The following is a 21,958-nucleotide window of genomic DNA, read 5'->3' as shown; positions in this document are numbered from 1 at the left end:
TCAGAGGACATGTCCTGGGCCCAGTACGTAAATACAATTATGAAGAAACCACAGCAGTGTCATTACTTCCTTAGGAATTTGTGAAGTTTCAGTATGACATCTAAAACTTTGACAAACTTCTATTAATGTGTTGTGTGGAAAGTATACTGTATTGACCTGCTACATCCAGATGTTGCCTGGATTAGGGGGCATCAACAAGAGGTTGAACAAACTTGAGTTGTTTTTTCTGGAGCCGTGGAGGCTGAGGGGAGATCTGATAGAGGTTTAAATGTTTACGAGAGACAGAGATGGAGTAGATGTACAGAGTATCTTTTTCCAAGATCTTATACAGGGGGCAATGCATGTAAGCTGAGGAGGGTAATTTCAAAGCAGTTGTGAAGGGCAAGTTGTATTTTTTACACAGAGAGTTGCAGGTGTGGGTAATGTCCTGCCTGCAGTGGCATTAAAGGCAGAAGCATCAGAAACTTTTTAAGAGATGTTTAGATAGGCAGATGAGTGTGAGGGAAATGGAAAGATAGGGAGATTGTGTAGGCAGAAGGGATTAGTTTAGCAATTTGATTTGATTAGCAATTGAATTGGTTTGGCACAACGTCATGGGCTGATGGGCCTGTTCCTGAGCTGTACTCTTCTATATTCCATGCTTTTTGCCATTGTTCTTATCTCTTTTAGACGTATTAAATTGCTGCTCACCCTCTGAGCTTCAAACCCTGTCTATGTAGTAATCCTTCTCCCTAAAGCTGATACCAGCTCCATTTCCTAACTCTCTATCCCCTATCATCCAACACCGACTCCTCTCCCTCTCCCACACCATGCTAGCCCTCATTGTTGCTTCCTTTTGGCACTCTCTACTTCTTGGTCAATGGTCTTGCATCCAGATGAAGTGTCTCAACTCCAAACAGTGACTGTCCGTTTCCCTCCACAGATTCCACCTGACCTACAGACTTCCTCCAGCAGTTTGATTTTTGCTCCAGGTGCCAGCATCTGCCAGTCTCTTGTGTCTCCTGATCCCTGTTACCCCGAGTCAGCCCCTGACTCTCACCCCTTACTTCCAGTCTCTTGTGTCTCCTGATCCCTGATACCCCGATTCACCCCCTGACTCTCACCCCTTACTCCCAGTCTCTTGTGTCTCCTGATCCCTGTTACCCCAAGTCAGCCCCTGACTCTCACCCCTTACTCCCAGTCTCTTGTGTCTCCTGATCGCTGTTACCCCGAGTCAGCCCCTGACTCTCACCCCTTACTCCCAGTCTCTTGTGTCTCCTGATCCCTGTTACCCCGAGTCAGCCCCTGACTCTCACCCCTTACTCCCAGTCTCTTGTGTCTCCTGATCCCTGTTACCCTGAGTCAGCCCCTGACTCTCACCCCTTACTCCCAGTCTCTTGTGTCTCCTGATCCCTGTTACCCCGAGTCAGCCCCTGACTCTCACCCAGTCTCTTGTGTCTCCTGATCCCTGTTACCCCGAGTCAGCCCCTGACTCTCACCCCTTACTCCCAGTCTCTTGTGTCTCCTGATCCCTGTTACCCCGAGTCAGCCCCTGACTCTCACCCCTTACTCCCAGTCTCTTGTGTCTCCTGATCCCTGTTACCCCGAGTCAGCCCCTGACTCTCACCCCTTACTCCCAGTCTCTTGTGTCTCCTGATCCCTGTTACCCCGAGTCAGCCCCTGACTCTCACCCCTTACTCCCAGTCTCTTGTGTCTCCTGATCCCTGTTACCCCGTGTCAGCCCCTGACTCTCACCCAGTCTCTTGTGTCTCCTGATCCCTGTTACCCCGAGTCAGCCCCTGACTCTCACCCCTTACTCCCAGTCTCTTGTGTCTCCTGATCCCTGTTACCCCGAGTCAGCCCCTGACTCTCACCCCTTACTCCCAGTCTCTTGTGTCTCCTGATCCCTGTTACCCCGAGTCAGCCCCTGACTCTCACCCCTTACTCCCAGTCTCTTGTGTCTCCTGATCCCTGTTACCCCGTGTCACCCCCTGACTTTCACCCAGTCTCTTGTGTCTCCTGATCCCTGTTACCCCGAGTCAGCCCCTGACTCTCACCCCTTACTCCCAGTCTCGTGTCTCCTGATCCCTGATACCCCGATTCACCCCCTGACTCTCACACCTTACTTCTATGCACAATTGTCTTTTCTCCTCCCTCCTCCTTCCTGCCTGAACTCTCATCTCTCTACTCCTCAGCCCCTCTCTTCTCTTCAGTGTGACTCTCATCTCCCTTCTTCTTACTGCCTGCTGCCCTCTCAAACCTGCCCCCTCCACTACTCTCAATGTTCTGAGAGCTGCCTGTTCTTTGTTACTACTCCTTGGTGTTACTCTGTAAACATAGAAACATAGAAAACCTACAGCTGAATACAGGCCCTTCGGTCCACAAAGTTGTGCTGAACATGTCCCTACCCTAGAAATTACTAGGTTTGCCCAAAGCCCTCTATGTTTCTAAGCTCCATGTACCTATCCAAGTCTCTTAAAAGACCCTATCACGTTTGCCTCCACCACTGTTGCCGGCAGCCCACACACTCACCACTCTCTGAGTAAAAAACTTACCCCTGACATTTCCTCTTGTACCTACTTCCTAGCACCTTAAACCTATGTCCTCTTGTGGCAACCATTTCAGCCCTGGAAAAAGCCTCTGACTGTCCACATGATGAATGCCTCTCATTATCTCGTACACCTCTGTCAGGTCACCTCTCATCCTCCATCGCTCCAAGGGAAAAAGGTCCAGTTCACTCAACCTATTCTCATAAGGCTTGCTCCCCAATCCAGGCAACATCCTTGTAAATCTCTGCACCCTTTCTATGGCTTCCATGTCCTTCCTGTAGTGAGATGACCAGTACTGAGCACAGTACTCCAAGTGGGGTCTGACCAGGGTCCTGTATAGCTGCAAAATTTCCTCTCGGCTCCTAAATTCAATTCCACGATTGATGAAGGCCAATACTCTGTATGCCTTCTTAACCTCAGAGTCAACCTATGCAGCTGCTTTGAGCGTCCTATGGACTCAGACCCCAAGATCCCTCTGATCCTCCAAACTGCCAAGCTTACCATAAATACAATATTCTGCCATCAAATTTGACCTACCAAAATGAACCACTTCACACTTATCTGGGTTGAACTCCATCTGCCACTTCTCAACCCAGTTTTGCATCCCAACAATGTCCCACTGTAACCTCTGACAGCCCTCCACACTATCCACAACACCCCCAACCTTTGTGTCATCAGCAAACTTACTAACCCATCCCTTTACTTCCTCATCCAGGTCAATTATAAACATCACAAAGAGTAAGGGTTCCAGAACAGATCCCTGAGGCACCCCACTGGTGACCAACCTCCATGCAGTATGTAACCCGTCTACAACCACTCTTTGCCTTCTGCGAGCAAGCCTATTCTGGATCCACAAAGCAATGTCCCCTTGGATCCCATGCCTCCTTACTTTCTCAATAAGCCTTGCATGGGGAACCTTATCAAATGCCTTGCTCTGTTACTCTGTATACTCTGTGCTTTGTTACTATTCCTTGGTGTTACTCTGTGATACTCTTGCCCTCTAGTGTTACTCTGTGATACTCTGAGCTTTGTTACTATTCCTTGGTGTTACTCTGTGATACTCTGTTCTTTGTTACTATTCCTTGGTGTTACTCTGTGATACTCTGAGCTTTGTTACTATTCCTTGGTGTTACTCTGTGATACTCTGAGCTTTGTTACTATTCCTTGGTGTTACTCTGTGATACTCTGTGCTTTGTTACTGTTCCTTGGTGTTACTCTGTGATACTCATGCTTTGTTACTATTCCTTAGTGTTACTCTGTGATACTCTGAGCTTTGTTACTATTCCTTGGTGTTACTCTGTGATACTCTACTCCTAAATTCCTCATTTCCGCTTCCAGGTTCTCCTCTTTGCTCCCAAATGCCTAGTGCTTCTTGCCACTTCCTGCCACTGGTCGCTGCTCCCTATGTGACTCCCTACTCCCCAGTGTTGTTTCCTGTTTCCACTTCACTACAAGGCTGCTGTCACAATGCTGATGAGACTCCCTGCTCCTAATGTCACCCCCTGTTTCTTGGTTCTCTTCCCTAATTCCCTAGTGTTATTCCCAACTCACCACTCCAAACTCACAAGCGCCTCAGGTTGTACCTCCTGACTACCCCCCCCCCCCCCCCGTTGTTCCTTGCAACTCTCTGGCACCTCACCCCTTCCCCCCCCCCCAGCAATCAGCTTTTCTGTGTGATCCAGAATGTTGCATCCCTGGGGGAGATGGGCTTCACAAAAGAAACAGGCCATTCAGCCCTTTGCCTCTATCACACTCCTTATCCTGTCCTAGCGATTTCCAGCATGGACAACAGCTGGAGGGCTGGTTCTATGCCATGTTACACTACAACTCCCCTGAGTTTATCCAAACTCTCCTGAAACCCTTCAACTTCTTGCTCAACCTCTACTTGTGTCAGCAAGCTCAAACCTTTCCCATTCTCCGGGTCAGGATGTAATCTGGATTTCACAGTGAGCAACACACAAGATGCTGGCGATGGTCAATAGGTAATGGAGCATCTGCAGAGGGAAATGGCCAGTTTAAGACCCTCCATCTCAGTCTAGATGACCCAAAACATCAACTGCAATTACTCCTCGAAAGAGGCTGCCTGGGCCATTAAGCTTTTCCGGTGTCCTGTGTGTTGCTCCAGATTCCAGTGTCCATGGTCTGCCATGACTCTGGATTTAGTAACAGCTTTGTTATTTTTATAGTCCCCCGATCCACATCACACAGCAGAAACCACAGCGGCCAGAGGCAGGTGAGAAGGTGGTGCCAGGCTGGAGCTGAGGGGCTTTATACTACAATCCATGAGCTGTTCCATGTTATAACAATAGGCACATTCCCACGCAACAAGCCTACATCAAATATTGCTATTATAAGATCTGCAGTGATCAGTGAGAGGAACATCATAAAGACAAGGGGACAAGCACTGAACTACATTTACAGCATGAGTCTATTTATAGAAAGTCATTTAAACAAAAAAAAGTTAATATGCTTTTGCTTTCATCTTTGCTGAATAGCACTGTGTGAGGCAGGAGACTGTAGGCTGAATCTCAGTCTGCGCTGAAGGGAGACGTCATTGGGCTGTGGGCTATTGATTAATAAATGTAGTGACTCACTCATCTGCTCTGGTCAACTCATTCACAGAGATAAAACATTCTGTCTGTTTGAAAACACACTGCAATTTTACAGATGACACTTAGAAAGCCCAGTCATTAAACCTCGATTTAGGTGGAATAATTTAGCATAGACTTTTCCCTAAAAATGTGCAGAATCACTGGCCTTGGCACCATCATGAAGCCAAACTAAAACCAAAGCCAAAACCAAATCCACAATCAAAACCAAAATCACAATCAAAACTAAAATCACAACCAAAGCCACAATCACAACCAAAATCACAACCAAGCCAAAGCCATAATCAAAACCGAAATCATGGCCAAACCAAATCTACAGTCAAAACCAAAATCAAATCCAAAACCAAAGCAACAATCAAAACCAAAATCACAGCCTAACCAAAGCCACAACCAAAACCAAAATCACAACCAAGCCAAAGCCATAATCAAAACCGAAATCATGGCCAAACCAAATCTACAGTCAAAACCAAAATCATAGCCAAAACCAAAGCAACAATGAAAACCAAAATCAAATCCAAAACCAAAGCAACAATCAAAACCAAAATCATAGCCAAAACCAAAGCAACAATCAAAACCAAAATCATAGCCAAAACCAAAGCAACAATCAAAACCAAAATCAAATCCAAAACCAAAGCAACAATCAAAACCAAAATCAAATCCAAAACCAAAGCAACAATCAAAACCAAAATCATAGCCAAAACCAAAGCAACAATCAAAACCAAAATCACAGCCAAAACCAATTGATGGAAGCTTGAAACAATGTGAAACATTTCTGGAAAAACTCAGTTGATTAAGTAACACCTGTGGAGAGTGGAAGAGCTAATGTGTCATGTCAGACATGAAATGCAGAGCAGATGGGGTGAGAAATGGGTCAACCCTGCTTTGGTCTATCTCAGTAGCCTTTTATCAGGAAGGTCATTGAGCTTAAACATAGACTCTGCTCCTTCATAGACGCTGCCTGACTCACTGTCTGTCGACATTATCCAGGACTCAATACTGCCTCAACGAGGTCAGGAAGATGTAACACTTGTCGTATCAGATGAGAAATAACATGCTGCTTTTGCTCTTGACCTGCTGAAGATTTCCTACATTTTCTGTTCTTATCGACTTTCAGCGCCTGCAGTTTCTTTTTTAATTTTCAATCTGATTTTGTACCAGACATCTTTTTTATCTTGCATGAACTCTAATTATACAGAACAGGCTGTGCTTTGTGCCACATAACGGGGACCATAGTAACAGGACTGGATGTTACCCAAGGGGAATGGCTGTTGATTTCAGTCATCGCCACATTTCCGACACAATGGAGAATGTGACGGAGCTCCTCATTCCTATCTCTCAGATAGTCACTCCTGCCTATCCTAGTGTCACCATCCTCAGGGCTCCATGGCCTTCTGATACTGACAGAACATGTACAGTGCAGTCTAGTCATGGAGTGATCTGAAGCTTCAGATTAAACAGTCCATGAGTGTGCAATGAGCCTCTGCATAGGCACTGATCCCTAAACTCCTTACCAACGTCAAAGAAAGAAACCAGCACATTAGCCTTGAAGAAGAGAAGCAACAATTACAAAAGCCTTGTTCCGATACTCTTTGTAAAGTTATTGCATTAGTGCTGTAGTTTCCTGAAGCAGATTATATTTATGTAGTACTTCGCATGACCTTCGCAACCAAAGTAAGCCGAGCGTGTACACTTCCAAAGCGGGTTTCTGGCTGTGGAGAACCCTAGGTCATCAGATATGGCCTTCTCCCCTGTGACTGTAAGGCAAGGTGGTTCTTTGAAGCCAGCCAGTTCATGGGCTGGAAGGTCCCAGCAATGGCCAGGCGAGCAGGGTTAAGAAGCTGCCAAATGGCTGCTTCTTTGAGCTCAACTGTGAAAAACAGCCTAATCCATCTCTTTAAAGTCTCTTTGATCCTGTTTCAAGGTGGTGGGGGCTCTATTGAGGTCCTGATCTGCAAGTGGCACTCAGGCTGTGTATTTTTTATGGCGGATGAGTTCCTGTTCCTGGAGCCTCTCGACCGACTGTTTACTGACATTCTCCAGGCACGGCTTGGAAGGTGGCTCCTCTGGTTTACGGCCCTGTGGATGACCGATTCCAGGCCAGTGTTGCCGACATGGGAGATGGAACAATAGGATTTCACTGTGGCAGACTGTTAGTCTGTGAAAATGGGTGAAATCTCTCTCTGCCTTGTTAATGAGAGTGAGAACCTGTGGCATGCTGTCGGGTAAACTGTAGTTTTTGATGACTGTAGATCACGGTCTCTCCTTTGGGTGCTTTGCTGTTGCTTGGTGGGTGCTGAAATGGGCCAGGAGAGGGAGGGGTTGTTGCATTGATGCTTGCTGCATCTCGCATGGGGGAGAGGGGCTTTGGGGCGCCATCATTTATTCTTTTGGGGTTCTTCTGTGCTTGGTGGATGTCTGCAAAGGCAAGTATTTCAGGTTCTATACTGTATACATTCTCTGATAATAAACAGAACCGTATGAACATGTTCAACAGACTACCCTCTCTCACTCCACCAGGAGTTAGAGCAGCCAAGGTCCTGAGGTACCGTGGAGAGCATTCTGACAGGTTGCATCACCATGTGGCATGGTGGGTGGGGGGGTGGGGGCTACTGCACAGGATAGAAAGAAGCTACAAGAAGTTGTAAAATTAGCTCCATCTTGGGCACTAGCCTCTGTAGTACCCAGGACATCTTCTAGGAGTGGTGCCTCAGAAAGACAGTGTCCATCATTAAGGACCCCCACCACCCAGAACATGCCCTCTTCTCACTGTTACCATCAGGTAGGAGGTACAGAAGCCTGAAGGCACACACTCAGCGATTCAGGAACAGCTTCTTCCCCTCTGTCATCCAATTCCTAAATGGACATTGAACCCATGGCCACTACACTTTTTTTATTATTTCTGTTTTACACTATTTTTAATTTAATTATTTAATATACATATATATGTAATGTAATTCATGTTTTTTTATATTTATCATGTATTTGCAATAAGTCAACAAATTTCACGGCATATGCTGGTGATATTAAACCTGATTCTGTCGTACACCCTTTCCAAGAGAGAGCAACTCCATATGGCAACAGAATGCCAAACCTCCAAGTGTGGAGCCCATTCCACTTCGTTTGCTGGCTCTTGCATTTAAAAACTGGGGAGGAATGGTTGACCCAGGGAATTTGTTCTTCAAGATTGGGACTGGCCACTGGATATGTGATCCTTTAAGTATATCCTTCTTGCGATGACTTGGCCTGGATTTAATCACCTGTCTGTCACTGTCTCGCTGCTGCCTATAAGGAGTCTGTACATTCTCCCCATGACCGTGTGGGTTTTCCTCCCACAATACAAACATTGGTCATTGTAATTTGTCCCATGATGGGTTAAGTTGGAGTTGCTCGGCAGTGTGGCTCGAAGGGCTGGGAGACATGCTGTACCTCCATAATAAAAATAAAACTGGCTAATGGGACAAGGCTCCAGTCTGGGCCTTCCACAGCTACTCTGTGATTGTCTGATGGGACAAGGCTGCCATGTGAGGGCAGGTAGATCACAGGTAGGAAAACATCCTCATAATATCCCACTCTGGAGGCTGAAGAATGCTCAGATGCAGTGTGTAGAGAGAGAAAACTGGGGCAACTTTCATCTCTCAAGAGGATGGAAGGATCCCACCAGTGATTTCTAGACATGAACGTCTATTGGAGAGGAAGGATTTTTTGCTGTACAAGGTTTCAGTTCAAAACAGTCCTTTACCCCTGCAGATGCTGCTCAACCTGCTGCGTTCCTCCAGCAGCAGATTGCTTGTTGATCATGTCAGAAAGTTATGGAGCAATGTCAATAGAAACAAATGAATTGAAATCTGTAACTCTGTTTGGCTGCTGTCTGAATCACAAAGGCAGAGTAGCCTCAACACCCTGACACAACCGTTTCAATGACACTCACACAACCATTGCTGTTCACAGCACCCCCTGGTCCATGCACATTTGCAGAGTTCAAGACAGACCCTTTACAGGTAAGTACATCCCTCCCTCATCCACGTACAAACGATAGCTCCCAGAAAGTGGCAACACACGTAGACAGGGAATATAGAGGCAAATGGCATGCTTGCCTTTATCAGAGGACACAGAGTGTAAAAGTTAGAAGTCACCTAGCATCTGTAAAAGGCTTTAATTAGGCCACATCTGCAGCTTTGTACGCTGTTTTGCTCAATGCATTACAGGAAAATACAAAGGTTGTGCAGAAGAGGAAGAAGCTGCCAGAGGAAGTGGGTGAGGCAGGTACAATGGTATAATTCAAGAAGCAGTTGGATAGGTACAGAGATGAGATGAGCTTAGAGGGATATGGGCCGATTGCAGGAAATTGGGAGCAGATGGTTGGGCACAATGGATGGTATGGACTTCATCGGCCAAAGGGTCTGTATCCGTGCTGTTCTGCCCTATGACTGTAAAAGAGGTTCACCAAGATTATAAAATATTAGCTATAAGAGGAGTTTAGACAACTTGAATTATTTTCTCTGGAGAGTTTGCGACCGATGGGAGATCTGATAGAAATATATCAAAAAGATAAGAGGTATAGATAATGTAGACAGTCAAACTTTTTATCCTGGTGGTGGGGGGGAAGAATATCACATACCAGAGAATGGCAGGGGTTAAGGGGGTGGTGCAATAACAATGCTTAGGAGGCATTTAGACAGAGGGAATGGAGACCATGTTCAGAAATCCATTTAACATCGGCGTCCTGGTTGGTACAGACATCATGGGCTGTTCCTGGACTGTTCTGCTCTCTGTCCCGAGTTCTGTTTTGGATTCCCTCACAGAGTCTGAATCCTCAGCCAGCCTCCGATAAACCTGCCATTCGAAGCTGATCCAAGCAGCCTCACACTTCCAGATTGCCCAGCTCACTGCACACTGCTCAATGGTGCATCTTTGCCAGGAGAGAGATTTTGGGTCAGTACTGTATTTTTAGTCACAGTTAATAACTGAAGAAATGGTACGTTTTGTAGGGCATGTCACAGGAGGCTGGCTGGTGGATGCTCCAAGGTTGTTTAAGTTAAAACTTTTGACGACTGACAGTGGAGGAACTGAGGGTCTGGTTGAGCAACAAAACTGAGCCTTAGTCATAGATGGAGGACCTTGCGTATTTGTTCACACTGAGGGATTGGTCCCATCACAAATAGAACCCTAGCATCAAGTGAAACAGTCCCCTCCTTCCCACAGAAACTGACAAGGCACTAAAAATAGCAAAAAAAATCTGTGAGGGGAGCTCAGTGGGGAAGAGGAATTGCGAATGGTTTGGGTCAAAATTCAGCATGAGGACCAAAAGACCTGCTGAGAGTCCCAATGCCAGTCAATACCTGATAACAATCAAGGAGGCCATTTAGCCCATTCTTCTGGTTCAAGCTTGCTTATTGTCATAGACAGGGTATAAATGCCAGGAAAATTAGCATTTTGCAGCAGCAATACACAAGGTATCACCCCCCCCCCCCCCATGTTACTGACCTCACAGCAAGGTCAATCTTACTTGTAGGTCTAAATCAGCTGGGGCTGTGCATTTTTAGGGATGTATAAATAGGATCAAACTGGTTGAGAGCAATGAGATAAGTAAAGGATTGTGAACAAGCATTCTTCCATCTAAACAGTTAAGGGAGAGTCAGAGTCTGCAAATTGGTTGCAAAGGCAGCTATGGCCATTTGTTAGAAAGAGGTGCACATCCCAGAGAGTAGTCGAAGTCCAGAATAGGATTGTGCACTGGAAGCTGTTTGGCTGAATCCCTGAGGGAGACTCAATGGGTAATGTGAACCTCTTTCCGAACGGAACGGCGGGACAGAAGTCTCACCGAGCTCAGCCTGAATCTTTATCAGCTTCCCAAAGGAGTCAAGAGTTGTTACCTTGTGAAACACAATAGGTATTATGATCATTTGGATCGTCATTATGCCCCAAAACACCGGCTTCCACCTGCCCCTCCAAAGGGAATTCCAGACCTGTGTTAGGAAGCTTCTCATCTTCCTTTTAGATTTTGTGACCTGATAGAGGTGTACAAGATGATGAGAGGCATTGATCGTGTGGATAGTCAGAGGCTTTTCCCAGGGCTGAAATGGCTGGCACGAGACGGCACAGTTTTAAGATGCTTGGAAATAGGTACAGAGGGGACATAAGGAGTAATTTTTTTATGCGAAGAGTGGTGAGTGTGTGGAACGGGCTGCCAGCGATGGTGATGGAAGTGGATAGAATAGAGTCTTTTAAGAGACTCCTGAACAGGTACATGGAGCTCAGAAAAACAAAGGGCCATGAGTGACCCTAGGTGATTTCTCAGGTAAGGACACGTTGGCACAGCTTTGTGGGCCAAAGGACCTGTATTGTGCTGTAGGTTTTCTATGTTTCTATGATCATAAGAGTCTCTCCGCCACAAATTCTCCACTAATTCACTTCAACTAGATCTCCAATTTAAAACATGTTTGAAAGAGTACTCCCCTTAGATTTTCCCCACTTAAGAAGAATAATCCTTCCTTCCTTGATCCTTCCACCCTCCTAAATCATAGCTGCATTCTTTGAGACCATAATATTACTAGAGTGGGGAAATAAGAAATAGATAATTTACCATAGTGTCCAGTTTGTCTCAACATTCTTTTAAATTTTGGTCACCCTGCTATAGCAAATATGCCTTTAAGCTGGAAAGACTGTAGAGAACACCTTGCTGGGACTTGAGGGACTGAGTAGGTTAGAACTTAATTCACTGGAGTGTAGGGAAATGAGGGATGACCCTATAGAATGCATACAATTGTGAGTGGCAGAAATAGTCTTTTTCCTGGGATTGTGGAATCTAGAACTAGAGGGTATTAGTTTAAGGCGAGAGAGGAAAGATATAACAGAAACCGATGGGGCAACTTTCCCACATAGAGAGTGGTCAGGTTACTGTTGGTAAACCCTAAATCATCAAGAGCCATAACATCACAACAGAACCCAGGGAGATCCAGGGTAGGATCTGCCCTCTGCTCTGGAAAGTCAACCAACATCACTGATTCATGAGAGTTGTCCTGAATAGAAAAGGGACCAATGGATGACTGAATCCAGGGAGTACTTGTAACACCTCCTCATTTAGCAGGACCAACTCTGCACCTCACTGCATTCAATCCCTGTCCTAACTCCTCCACCAGCTGCCCAAAACCAAAGGCACATCCCAGGAGCACACACGCAGGGACTGGCCTCTGCGATGGGAAGCTTAGTCATGCATCCCACTGGATCAGCACTCAGGGGAAGGTGTGAGCAAACTGAGGCAGAGAAAGGTTGAACGTTCCTTCATCTTAGGCATTGCTTGCAACTCACTGGGCTGTGCTCTTCCTCCCAGCAGAGCTTTTGGCTTCAGACTGTAAATACAGAGTCAAGGCCACTGCTGGAGTGCAGTGCAAATGCTGTACTGCCAGAATTACCATCTTACAAACACACCATCATATGCTCATGTGAAGGGTAGGGCAGATTTGCTAGGGTCCGGTGAATGTTCACCCTCCACACCCTCTCACCACAATGCTAAACAGACACATCTGTAGTGCTGTATGTCAGTGATGCTGCTGAAAATCCCTTTTGCACATGTGCTTGTGCTATTGACAATAAATGCTACTTTGACCCACAGACCTCTTGCTGAAGCACAGCTCTTTGAGATTCCCGTTATTGAGTGACTGACCTTGGGGTGAATGTTGAAATATTTGTTACTCTCAAAGTTCTTCCTTTCATTTTCAGCATAATAAAGTAAAAAGCTGTCCTTGATGAGAAAGAACCTGGAAAAAGAGGAAGAGGTTGAGAATCGGAGTTTGAAATACCTTTAAATTGTGCTGAATTAAATGAAGCTGCTTTCTAATAGGACTACGAACGAGGTCCTATTGTGCCTGAGTCAATAACATCTGAGCTGGAGTTTGATGGTTTAGGATAAACAATTTATCTTCAAAGTTTCAAAGTACATTCATTATCAAAGTATGTATACATTATACAACCTTGAGATTTGTCTGCTTACAGGCAGCCACAGAACAAGAAACTCGAAAGAGCCCAATGTTAAAAAAAGACCAACACCCGATACACAAAGGGAAAAAAAAACACAAATCATGCAAACAATAAAAGCAAGCAGCAGCATTCTGAACCACATTGAGTCCATAGACCTGGAGCCCAGAGAAGCTGGAGCAAGCCCATAGCCTTAGTCTCAGTTCATCACACAGCAGGGCAAATGGCCACCAGCTGGCAGGTGCAAAGCGAGGAGCAGTCGGGGCAGTGTCACGGCCTCAGCACTGCGGAGTAAACGTCAAGCAGAACCGGTGTGACCCTCACGTCTGGTCCCAAAACCCTGCCTTTCCAGCCTATCTGGGCCAGCATAATATGTAACACATGCTGTTAAGCCAACCCCAGCATGTGAAAATGGTCAGTGTAAAGCTGTCCAAGAGGGCTAATGGTCCTGGAGAGGATAAAGAGGAAGCTCATTGAAACAGAACTGACTCTTTCAATTGTGTGTTTTCCCCACGTCTTTTTGAGTGATTTTGTGTTGCATGTGGGGTGGGGGGGTAGTTTGATATTTTTCTTTGGATGGGCTCCATGGTTCTTGTTTGCCCGTGGGGAAGGTGAATCTCGGGGTGTATACCACATACATACTTGGTAACAAAATGTACCTTGAGTCTTAGAAAGAGTGGTCACAGTTCAGTTCAACCGGTAAGCTGTGGGCTTGGATTGACACATTTCTGTTTGGCAAGGTTATCAACAGTTAGGAAAAATTCCCTGGGTTTAACAGCCCATTCCTGTTTCCTCTAAGCCGTTCCAAAACTATTTTGTTACCTATTTAAAAGTCAGTGAAAACATAAACATTTCCTGTAATAAGCTAATCCTTGCCTCAGCTCTCTAATATTGTGTACACCTGCCGCATTAAACGGCGTTGCTAAGTGCTGACTGGCATTTTAACCAGCTCTGTGCCACACCCCACACTGCCTTGTCCTCGGTCACATTTGTTCAGAGACAAGACGCACATCCTGCTGAATATTGCACCTTTAAGTGGGGCACCGGCTGCGCAAGGAGTGAATGTACCACAGAAAGCTGGTTATAAAAGTCAAACACACGCACAAGCCAGGTCTGCACAGGTGCAGTGAAAACTTGCTAGCAGCGGTATCACAGGCACATAGCAACACTCACAAGACAACATAGATGCAATTTTTACAAGAAAGACCACAATTAGAACATAAAATATCAATTTTATTGCAAAGTGATCGAAGTGTTGCTAAACTAAGATGGCAAAACTAAACTAATACAGTTCCACAAAAGCATGGCACGAGCCATCAACGAAAAATCAGGACAGAAAAAGGTGGCACCCACGAAACAACAAAGAATCTGCCAGGGGAACTCAGCGTGTCAGGGCTTTAGGGTTGAGACCCTCCATCAATCTCTCCCTCCGGCAGATTGCCCGCTGCCCCAGATTCCGGTGTCCGCAGTCCCGTGTGTCCTCAAAAGTTAGTTTTAAGATGCTTCTTACAGGAAAAAAAGGGGGATGATAAACTCAGGGCTGGGCAGCCAAGGCGTGGCTCCCGTTGACAGGGCAAATAAACTAACGTGCAGTCAAGACCTGGCTGAGTGCGGATGGCTGAGGAAGATTTGTACAGATACACAGGAGCGTGCATCGAGACAGTGGCAGAAGGTGGTCAAAGGTGGAGATGGGATGTGTGTGTGAGCCCACCTCACTGCAGAACTGGGGTACAGAGGAGCAGGAGTAACAGAAGGCATGACCAGACCTTTGACAGAAGCTGGTTATTTCAGTGCGGAGGGGGAGGGGAATGCAGAGCCAACTCTCTGAGTCTTGGATTCAGGAGCAGAGAGGACGGAAGGCTGCAGTGAATGCCAGCAAGTGCCGACAGTGCTGGTGGTGGTGGTGGGGGGTGGGGGGGGGGAAACAGAGAAATTACTAGGGGAACTGGCAAGAGGAATCAATTTATTGCTGAGGGCCAGATCGGGTGTTAAAACCAGGTCACCATGATTATTACAAACAAATATCACTGTGTCCCCACGGTACTCTGCAAAATACCATTATGTCCCCTGGGCTGATTCCACCTGTAAGAAGGGCAGGGGCAGGGGCAGGGGCAGCAGGTGAAGGAAAGCGCCACCACCCGCAGGCTCCCCTCCGAGTCGCGCACAATTCATGCTCGCCGGATCTGAATGCAGGAATTCCCGCACCTCCACCAGGACCGGAGCGGTGCCAGTGATCTTCAAAAAGGCTGTCGCTGTAAACAGACCACAAGCCCAGTGACCTGCTCAGCCTGGGATCACGGGAAGATGATCGACCACCGGTCCGAATACGGTGGCTCACAGCGCTACCTCAAGGCGGGGGCTTGGGCTCCGGATAATCTACGTGTTAGAAAAAAGTTGGGGGAACTTCACACGAGACGCTGTGTGTGTACCCGCACCCTGTGACAGCTGTCCTCCCCCAGCCCACCGACAACCACTCGCTTCGTTACAGAAGTCTCATCGGCAGGTTCCAGTCTGAAGCCGAAGCCGAGAGCAGCACAGGAACGAGCGCCGACGGAGGTTCGGGTCTGTCACTCTCGTCAACGCAGAAACAGGGTGGGGAAGCAGGGGATCGCGCCACACATCACCTTTTGGACCATTTGGCCGACGGCCTCCCGAACGGTCGCTTCCACAGGACGCCGTGCAGCTGCACCTTGGTGCTGATGTCCAGCTTGTCTGCCTCGGAAGACTCGCTGAAGTAGGAAGGCAAGATGGGAGAGGACTTGGAAGTGAACATCACCTGGCGGAGCGGAGCGGAGAGGCTGCCGGCTCTCTGTCCGAGTCTGAGAAGGAGGCAGGGTGTGACCTACAAACAACGCAGGGCTGGCGGAGGGAGGAGCCGAGGGCAGGAGTGAGTGAGGAGGGAGGGAGCGAGGTATAGAGAGGAGGAGGGACAGAAGGAGGTAGGAATGAGGAACAGAAGGAAGGAGGAGGGATAGAGGGAGGGAGGATGAAAGAAGGGTGGAAGGGAGGGAGGGTAAGAGAGGGAGGAGGGGAGAAGAGTGGGTGGGTGATTGGGTATGAGGAGAAAGAAAAGATGAAGGATAACTGGAGGGAGAGAGAGAAGGAGAGGTGTTAGGATGAGGGAGGGCCAGTGTGTGGTAGAGGGCTGGGGTGTACTTCTGGGCTCCCCCTCCCGCTTTAGTATAGAGAGCAAGACAGCGGGGGGGGGGGCGTACAGGATGCCATCTGCACCCCAGTCTTCATATCTTTAATTGTTTGGCAGAGTCTGGACACCCGTAACAGGGCTGGCATTTAGTACATTTCCGAAATGAGAGAGTCGCTGGGCAAATCTGTCAACAACCCAGGGTTACCCGTGCCCCTTTTAAAGCCGAACTACTTTCATGGTTTGGAATAGAGGGGAGGACAGGGGGCTGGGTAAGAGAAGGGAGAGGGAAGTGCTCGTCTGAAAACAAGCTATTCAGAATTCCTCCAGTACGTTTAATGTGCGGGTTGAATAAACATGCAGACCTCGACACCGGAGGCATGAAGTAGGTGAGGGGGAGTAGAGGGAGGCAGTGTGCACCTCTCTCTATCAGAGTTAGGCGCATTGCCATGTTCAGCCTCTCCGTGTGGACATTGGACCAGAAGGTGAGGTGGTGTACCGATCAGGCCCTTGGAAGGGCAGCAGATCCCACGGCCTGCAGTCGATGCAGACAGCGTGGTGTGCGGTGTGGATTTATTGTCCAGAGAAGTTGTACTATTCCCACATCCCATCAGCACACTTGGCAGGCAAGGCTCAGCCATACTGAGGACTGGAGGCACCCGCTGGCCTGGGGCGATCCCTGTGGTCTACAACATTTTCATCAACCCCGTCCCGAGATCAGCAGCGGAGTACAACAGTACCTGAACCTCTTAGTAAACGACACTGAGAAAATAATAATAAAGCCTGTATGGATTTATAAAAGGGAAGTCAGGTCTGAAAAATCAGTAACGATTTCTTTTTGGAGGTTGTAATTGGGCGAGGACATTCCTTGCCTGGGGCATTTCGATGTTCAGATGTTCAAAGTTCAAAGTAAATATACGTCACCAAATACAACCCCGCGATTCATTTTCTTGCAGGCATACTCAATAAATCCATAATAGAATAATAACTATAATAGAATCAATGAAAAACCGCCCCAACTAGCAGGGTGCAAAAACCACTGTGAAAATACAAAAAGAAATAATAATAAATAATAAATATAAATATCAATAACCAGAGATGAAGGATCCTTGAAAATGGGCCCATAGGTTGTGGGAACAGTTCAGTGAAGTTATCCCTGCTGGTTCAGGAGCCTGATGGTTGAAGGGTAGTAACTATTCCTGAACCTGATGGTGTGGGCCCAGTATGGTTTTCTCACAGACAACTTACTACACTTGTTTTCTAACATGTGCCAATTTCTTGCTGAATAGCAGGTAGAATATGGATGTTTTTGAAATGAAGGGCTACTGGGATCTGCCCAGATAAGAGAACTAGCTACAAGCAGAAGATGACCAACTATAGGAAGTTGTTTTCTCTAGAGAGTCAGAGGTTGAGGGGAGACCTGGAAAAGTTTATAAAGTTTTGAGAGGCATAGGTAGGGTAGACAGTCAGACTTTTTCAACCAAATACTAGAGGCCAATGATTAAGATGAAAGAGGAGAAAGTTTAAAGGAGATTTATGTGGTAGGTTTTTGTTGTACAGGGAGGGGCATCACTGGGCCAGAACGTAATGTGGAAAGATGCAGCTCCTGTGTATAATTCAACACTGACCAATACTTTCACCCATCATCCTGTCAGATTCCAGTCACCACCTCCTGTCACCTCCCAGCCTCTGTTGCTATTGTCTCTCTGTCTATCACCCCTCCTCACCTGAATCCATCTAACACCTGCCAGATCTTGCACCACCCCTTCCCCTCACCTCTTACGCTGGCTTTCTCCTCGCTACCAGTCCAGATGAAGGGTCTCAGCAGGAAACAAATGGTTTCTCTCCACAGATGCTGCTCAGCCCACGGAGTTGCCCCAGCGTCCTGCGTGTTGCTCCCAATCTCAGCACTGATCACAAACCTTCCCTGTGCCCATGCCGGAACAGGAAATGTGGAAGGAATGTACTGATCGTTATGGATGCTTGGTGCCACAACCCCTACCCGTTGCATTTGGTGAAATAGCACCCAGAGCTGGTCAGATGGAGCCGCTGTGCTCTCCTCTCACCCGAGTCTCAGAAGCACATAACAAATACAGGAAGTCCCTGAGAACTGTTCAAATCAAATCAGAGCAAATTGAATTATCATTCAATCATACATGAATACAGCCAAACAAAACAGTGTTCCTCAGGGGCCAAGGTGCAAAACATACACAGAATATTCAAAATAGTGAATCAGAAAAAAAGACATAGTCATGCAAAAAAAAATGTATATATAATCCAAGACTCTGAGTGACATGTCCTGTAGATTAATGGTACAGTTCTTGGCAAATCAGCCCACCAAGCAGGAACAGAGTATGGACGCCACTCTACTCTCCTCATCTGGAGTATAGCAGCAGGCAAGCCCACGGTTTGATGTCTAGTCCTCGTTATGGCAGAGGCTACTTACCCACAAACAAGGGAAACAAGCTTGCGGCAACTTACAATATCGACGTTCAACAGGGTCCTGCAATTGCAAGGACAACTCAAACTGTTCCTTAAGTCAGAAATGAACAGAAACGGTGTGTAGGAGAGGGTTACAGAAACAACTTTGATAGAGGCAGGCAAGGAAAGAGCAATGGACAGCCAGCATCACTGACTTGTCCCGGGCCTAGAGCACAAGTGCATTTACAAAGAAACTGATGCACCATCAATAACTCACACTGAGACGTAAGGCGAGATATCGGCTTTTATTGACTGGAAGAAGGAACCAGGAGTGAGTGTCTATCGTACAATGTCCTGGAGACTGAGGCCGAGTGTCAGGCCTCAGATCTCCTTTATACAGGGCCTGTGGGAGGAGCCACAGGAGCAGTCAGCAGGGGGCGTGTCCAGACAGGCACATAGTTCACCACAGAAACCCTGGAAGTGCCTTTACTTTCTTAGACGTTTACGAAGATTTGGCATGACTTTGACAAACTTCTAGAGACACATGCTGGAAAATCCTACAAATATGCCTTTGAATGGAAAATCGTACACAGAGTAGTAGTGTTACGTACCCTGTAACTGGGTCACTTACCAGCAAAGATAGAGAGGTCCATTGAAGCCTGATGGTACTATTTTTAACAGTATTTATTGATAAAATACACAAAAATAATATCAATGCAAACATACAGATAATATACGTCATCAATACTAAATCTAAAAGCGCGGGTATAATAATAATCAATAAGAAATAGCTCTATCGTTGTCTAGGGGAGATAATGTATTGTCCAATGGAAATATAAAAGGCACTCAAGTTCATTCAAGCTGCAGCTTTTGGTTGGAGAGAGACAGATGTTTAAACTTGCCCGGTTTTCTGTTTTATGATGTCGATCCTTCGAAATGTCGTCGGTGGTGATCTCTTCCTTAGCTAAGCTGCCTTCCGTGGTAGGGCCTCAATCCCGGGGCAACGGGAAAGGACACACGTGGCCCCTCCACCGGCTGTCGCTATTAAACGCTGTCACAGAACTTCTCGCGTTTCTCCTGGTGCGTGTCAAGGGCTGTTCCCCAGACCCTCTTTTATCCTGACTCACAGGGTCTCAGATGTCACTCAGGGTGGAATGATGTCATCCCCCAACCAGCCCACGTTGCCTGAGGGCTTCCATGAAGTACAGTATTCAATACACAATTCCATCTCCAAGAGACAGTGACCTGTTCCGTGGCTTTGTATCGCTGAGGGGCCAGGACATTCCAAACGTCTCTCTCTCATTTCCTGGGTCTCCTGACCTGACTTAATAGCGATCTTGCGATTCTCAAAAAGGAGGGGGGGGGCACAGGTGTAACACCCCCTTTCTTCAACGCGTTTTTTACCATCAGAAAAAAACGAAGTAATACAGAGTCTTACAGGATTTTAGAATCTAACACAATACAAAAGTTTTTTTTCTACAGGGTAATACAGTTATACATTCAATTCAGTATCTAGATGGTTACTGATTACATTGGCACTTCCTTTAATATCTTAACATCTTGTACCTTACTAAAGTCTTGTAGCATCAGACTCCAATTTAATAACCACCTATTTGTAGGTCTTATTTTTTTTAGCAAACAAAAACTAAAGAGTTGTGATCTCAGCTTACGGGTATACTACAAAAGTTCATGCAAATACTAATCTTTGTTACTTTCAAACTTAACAGGCAGGCTTCCATGTGGGTTGTCTTTTATTATTCACATGCTTTGTCGAAATCCCTTAAAACCGGCTTCTGCCATTTAAAAATGGCGTCCCCATTAACCCTCGCCTCTTTTCCGGTTAATTCCCACATGGGGAGCTTGTGCACCCTGGCGAAATAGGCTTTCGCCCGTTCCTTCCATAGGAGTTATTTTATCAACAATGTGTTCCAAACTTAGACCATTTCCCGAATTTCCACCCAATTCTTTAATTTTATGCAAGTTGCTAGTTGTCTTTTCAGGACTCTTCAGGCTATGTGTTTTCAGTTCAAACTCTTTGTTCAAACAGCATTTCAAATTCTGCCTTTTCACACCACACTCTGGAATAACAATAGCGTGTGGGGCCCCGTCACCTTCCAACTCAACCTGTAAGTGATCCGCAGGCTTTGTGGTACCAAGCCATTGTCTCTGTAGCCTGGTTGCTGCTTCTGATATCAGTCCAGCCTTTAAATTTTCTTCATTCAATTTGGGAACTACACATTTCCCTTTTCCTTCAATAATAATATTCATCTCCCCACTTTTGATCTCCTCACTAACTTTTAACACACCTTCAAGCACAAACACCTGGGAACTCTCACTTCCCACTATTACCAAGGTTAACCCTTTCTTCACTGAACCAAGTCTACCTGACCCACAAGGACTGCATTCCTTTTCAACTGAATCAAATACCTCAGACTTTTCCTGAGCTCCATTACTAGGTTCAGTACCACGTGCATCCCCATCTTGGACACACTCAAACGGGACATTTGCCTCTTCCAGGCTTTCAATACCTGTACCCGGTCCAAATTCTAAATTCCCCTGATCCTCCTAGCTACTCTCTGGGCAACTCCCTTCCGGAGTAAACTCAACCCCGCAGGCTGAAACAACCTCATCTGCCAACCCAGCAGCCTTCTTCAAGGTAATGGCACCCTTTTCATCTAGGACTGCCCTCATTTCATTATCGGGAACACCTTTAGAATTTTCAACTTCTTCAAACAGATCTGCAAAACCAGACAGATCATCCATGTCCAACTCTGTACCTTTTAACAGCTTTTTCTGTTTCTCATCTTTATTTCGTGCCTCTAGAACTTTTCTCCTCGTTAAGGGCAGGACTACCTCCTCTCCCTTACTCTCTTTCACTTCCCTATTCTCCGTTGCCCCCCCCCCCCCCTTGGTACAGGGCCGGTAAAAACGTCTCGGCCAAATCGAAACTGGCCGGATTTAAACTGCTCTCTGTCTCGGCTGCCTCTCTCGACATGCTGCGAGTGACTGTGCATGCGGGATAGATCTGGGAATCCAGGGGCGGGGCCACAACACTCGCCGGTCGGCTGGTCATCGTCATTGCTGCCCAAACCTTACCACCGGCTAAATCGTTACCGAGAAGGACGTCCGCGTCAGTTCCCGGGAATTCTGATCGCACCCCTATTTCAACTGATCCAGACACCAGCTCACAATCCATAATGACCTCATGTAAGGGCACCATTTCCATCCCTTTACTTATTCCTTTCACAGCTACCATTCTCGTCTTGCGACCAAACTCTAGTACC

At 46.6% G+C, this 21,958-nt stretch overlaps 1 protein-coding gene across 4 annotated transcripts in view; it reads right to left on the bottom strand.

Annotated features, from left to right (window-relative positions):
* Nucleotides 1-16,027, bottom strand: part of plekhd1 (pleckstrin homology domain containing, family D (with coiled-coil domains) member 1) — a 260,555-nt gene extending 244,528 nt beyond the window's left edge. For 3 of the 4 annotated variants that reach the window (XM_059952083.1, XM_059952066.1, XM_059952076.1), the window contains exons 1-2: nucleotides 15,736-16,024; nucleotides 12,801-12,894 (exon numbers count right to left, since the gene is read on the bottom strand). In XM_059952083.1, coding sequence (XP_059808066.1) covers nucleotides 12,801-12,894; nucleotides 15,736-15,884 — 243 coding nt within the window. In that variant the 5' untranslated portion in view covers nucleotides 15,885-16,024. Of the gene's footprint in view, nucleotides 1-12,800; nucleotides 12,895-15,735 lie in introns of all 4 variants that reach the window. The other variant, XM_059952091.1, reaches the window with a different exon arrangement.
* Between the last annotated feature and the right edge of the window lie 5,931 nt (nucleotides 16,028-21,958).

This window comes from Hypanus sabinus, chromosome 2 (assembly GCF_030144855.1).
Source record: "Hypanus sabinus isolate sHypSab1 chromosome 2, sHypSab1.hap1, whole genome shotgun sequence".
Lineage (NCBI taxonomy): Eukaryota > Metazoa > Chordata > Chondrichthyes > Myliobatiformes > Dasyatidae > Hypanus > Hypanus sabinus.
Note: the sequence above shows the minus strand (reverse complement) of the source record. Positions and strands in the feature narration are given on the sequence as shown.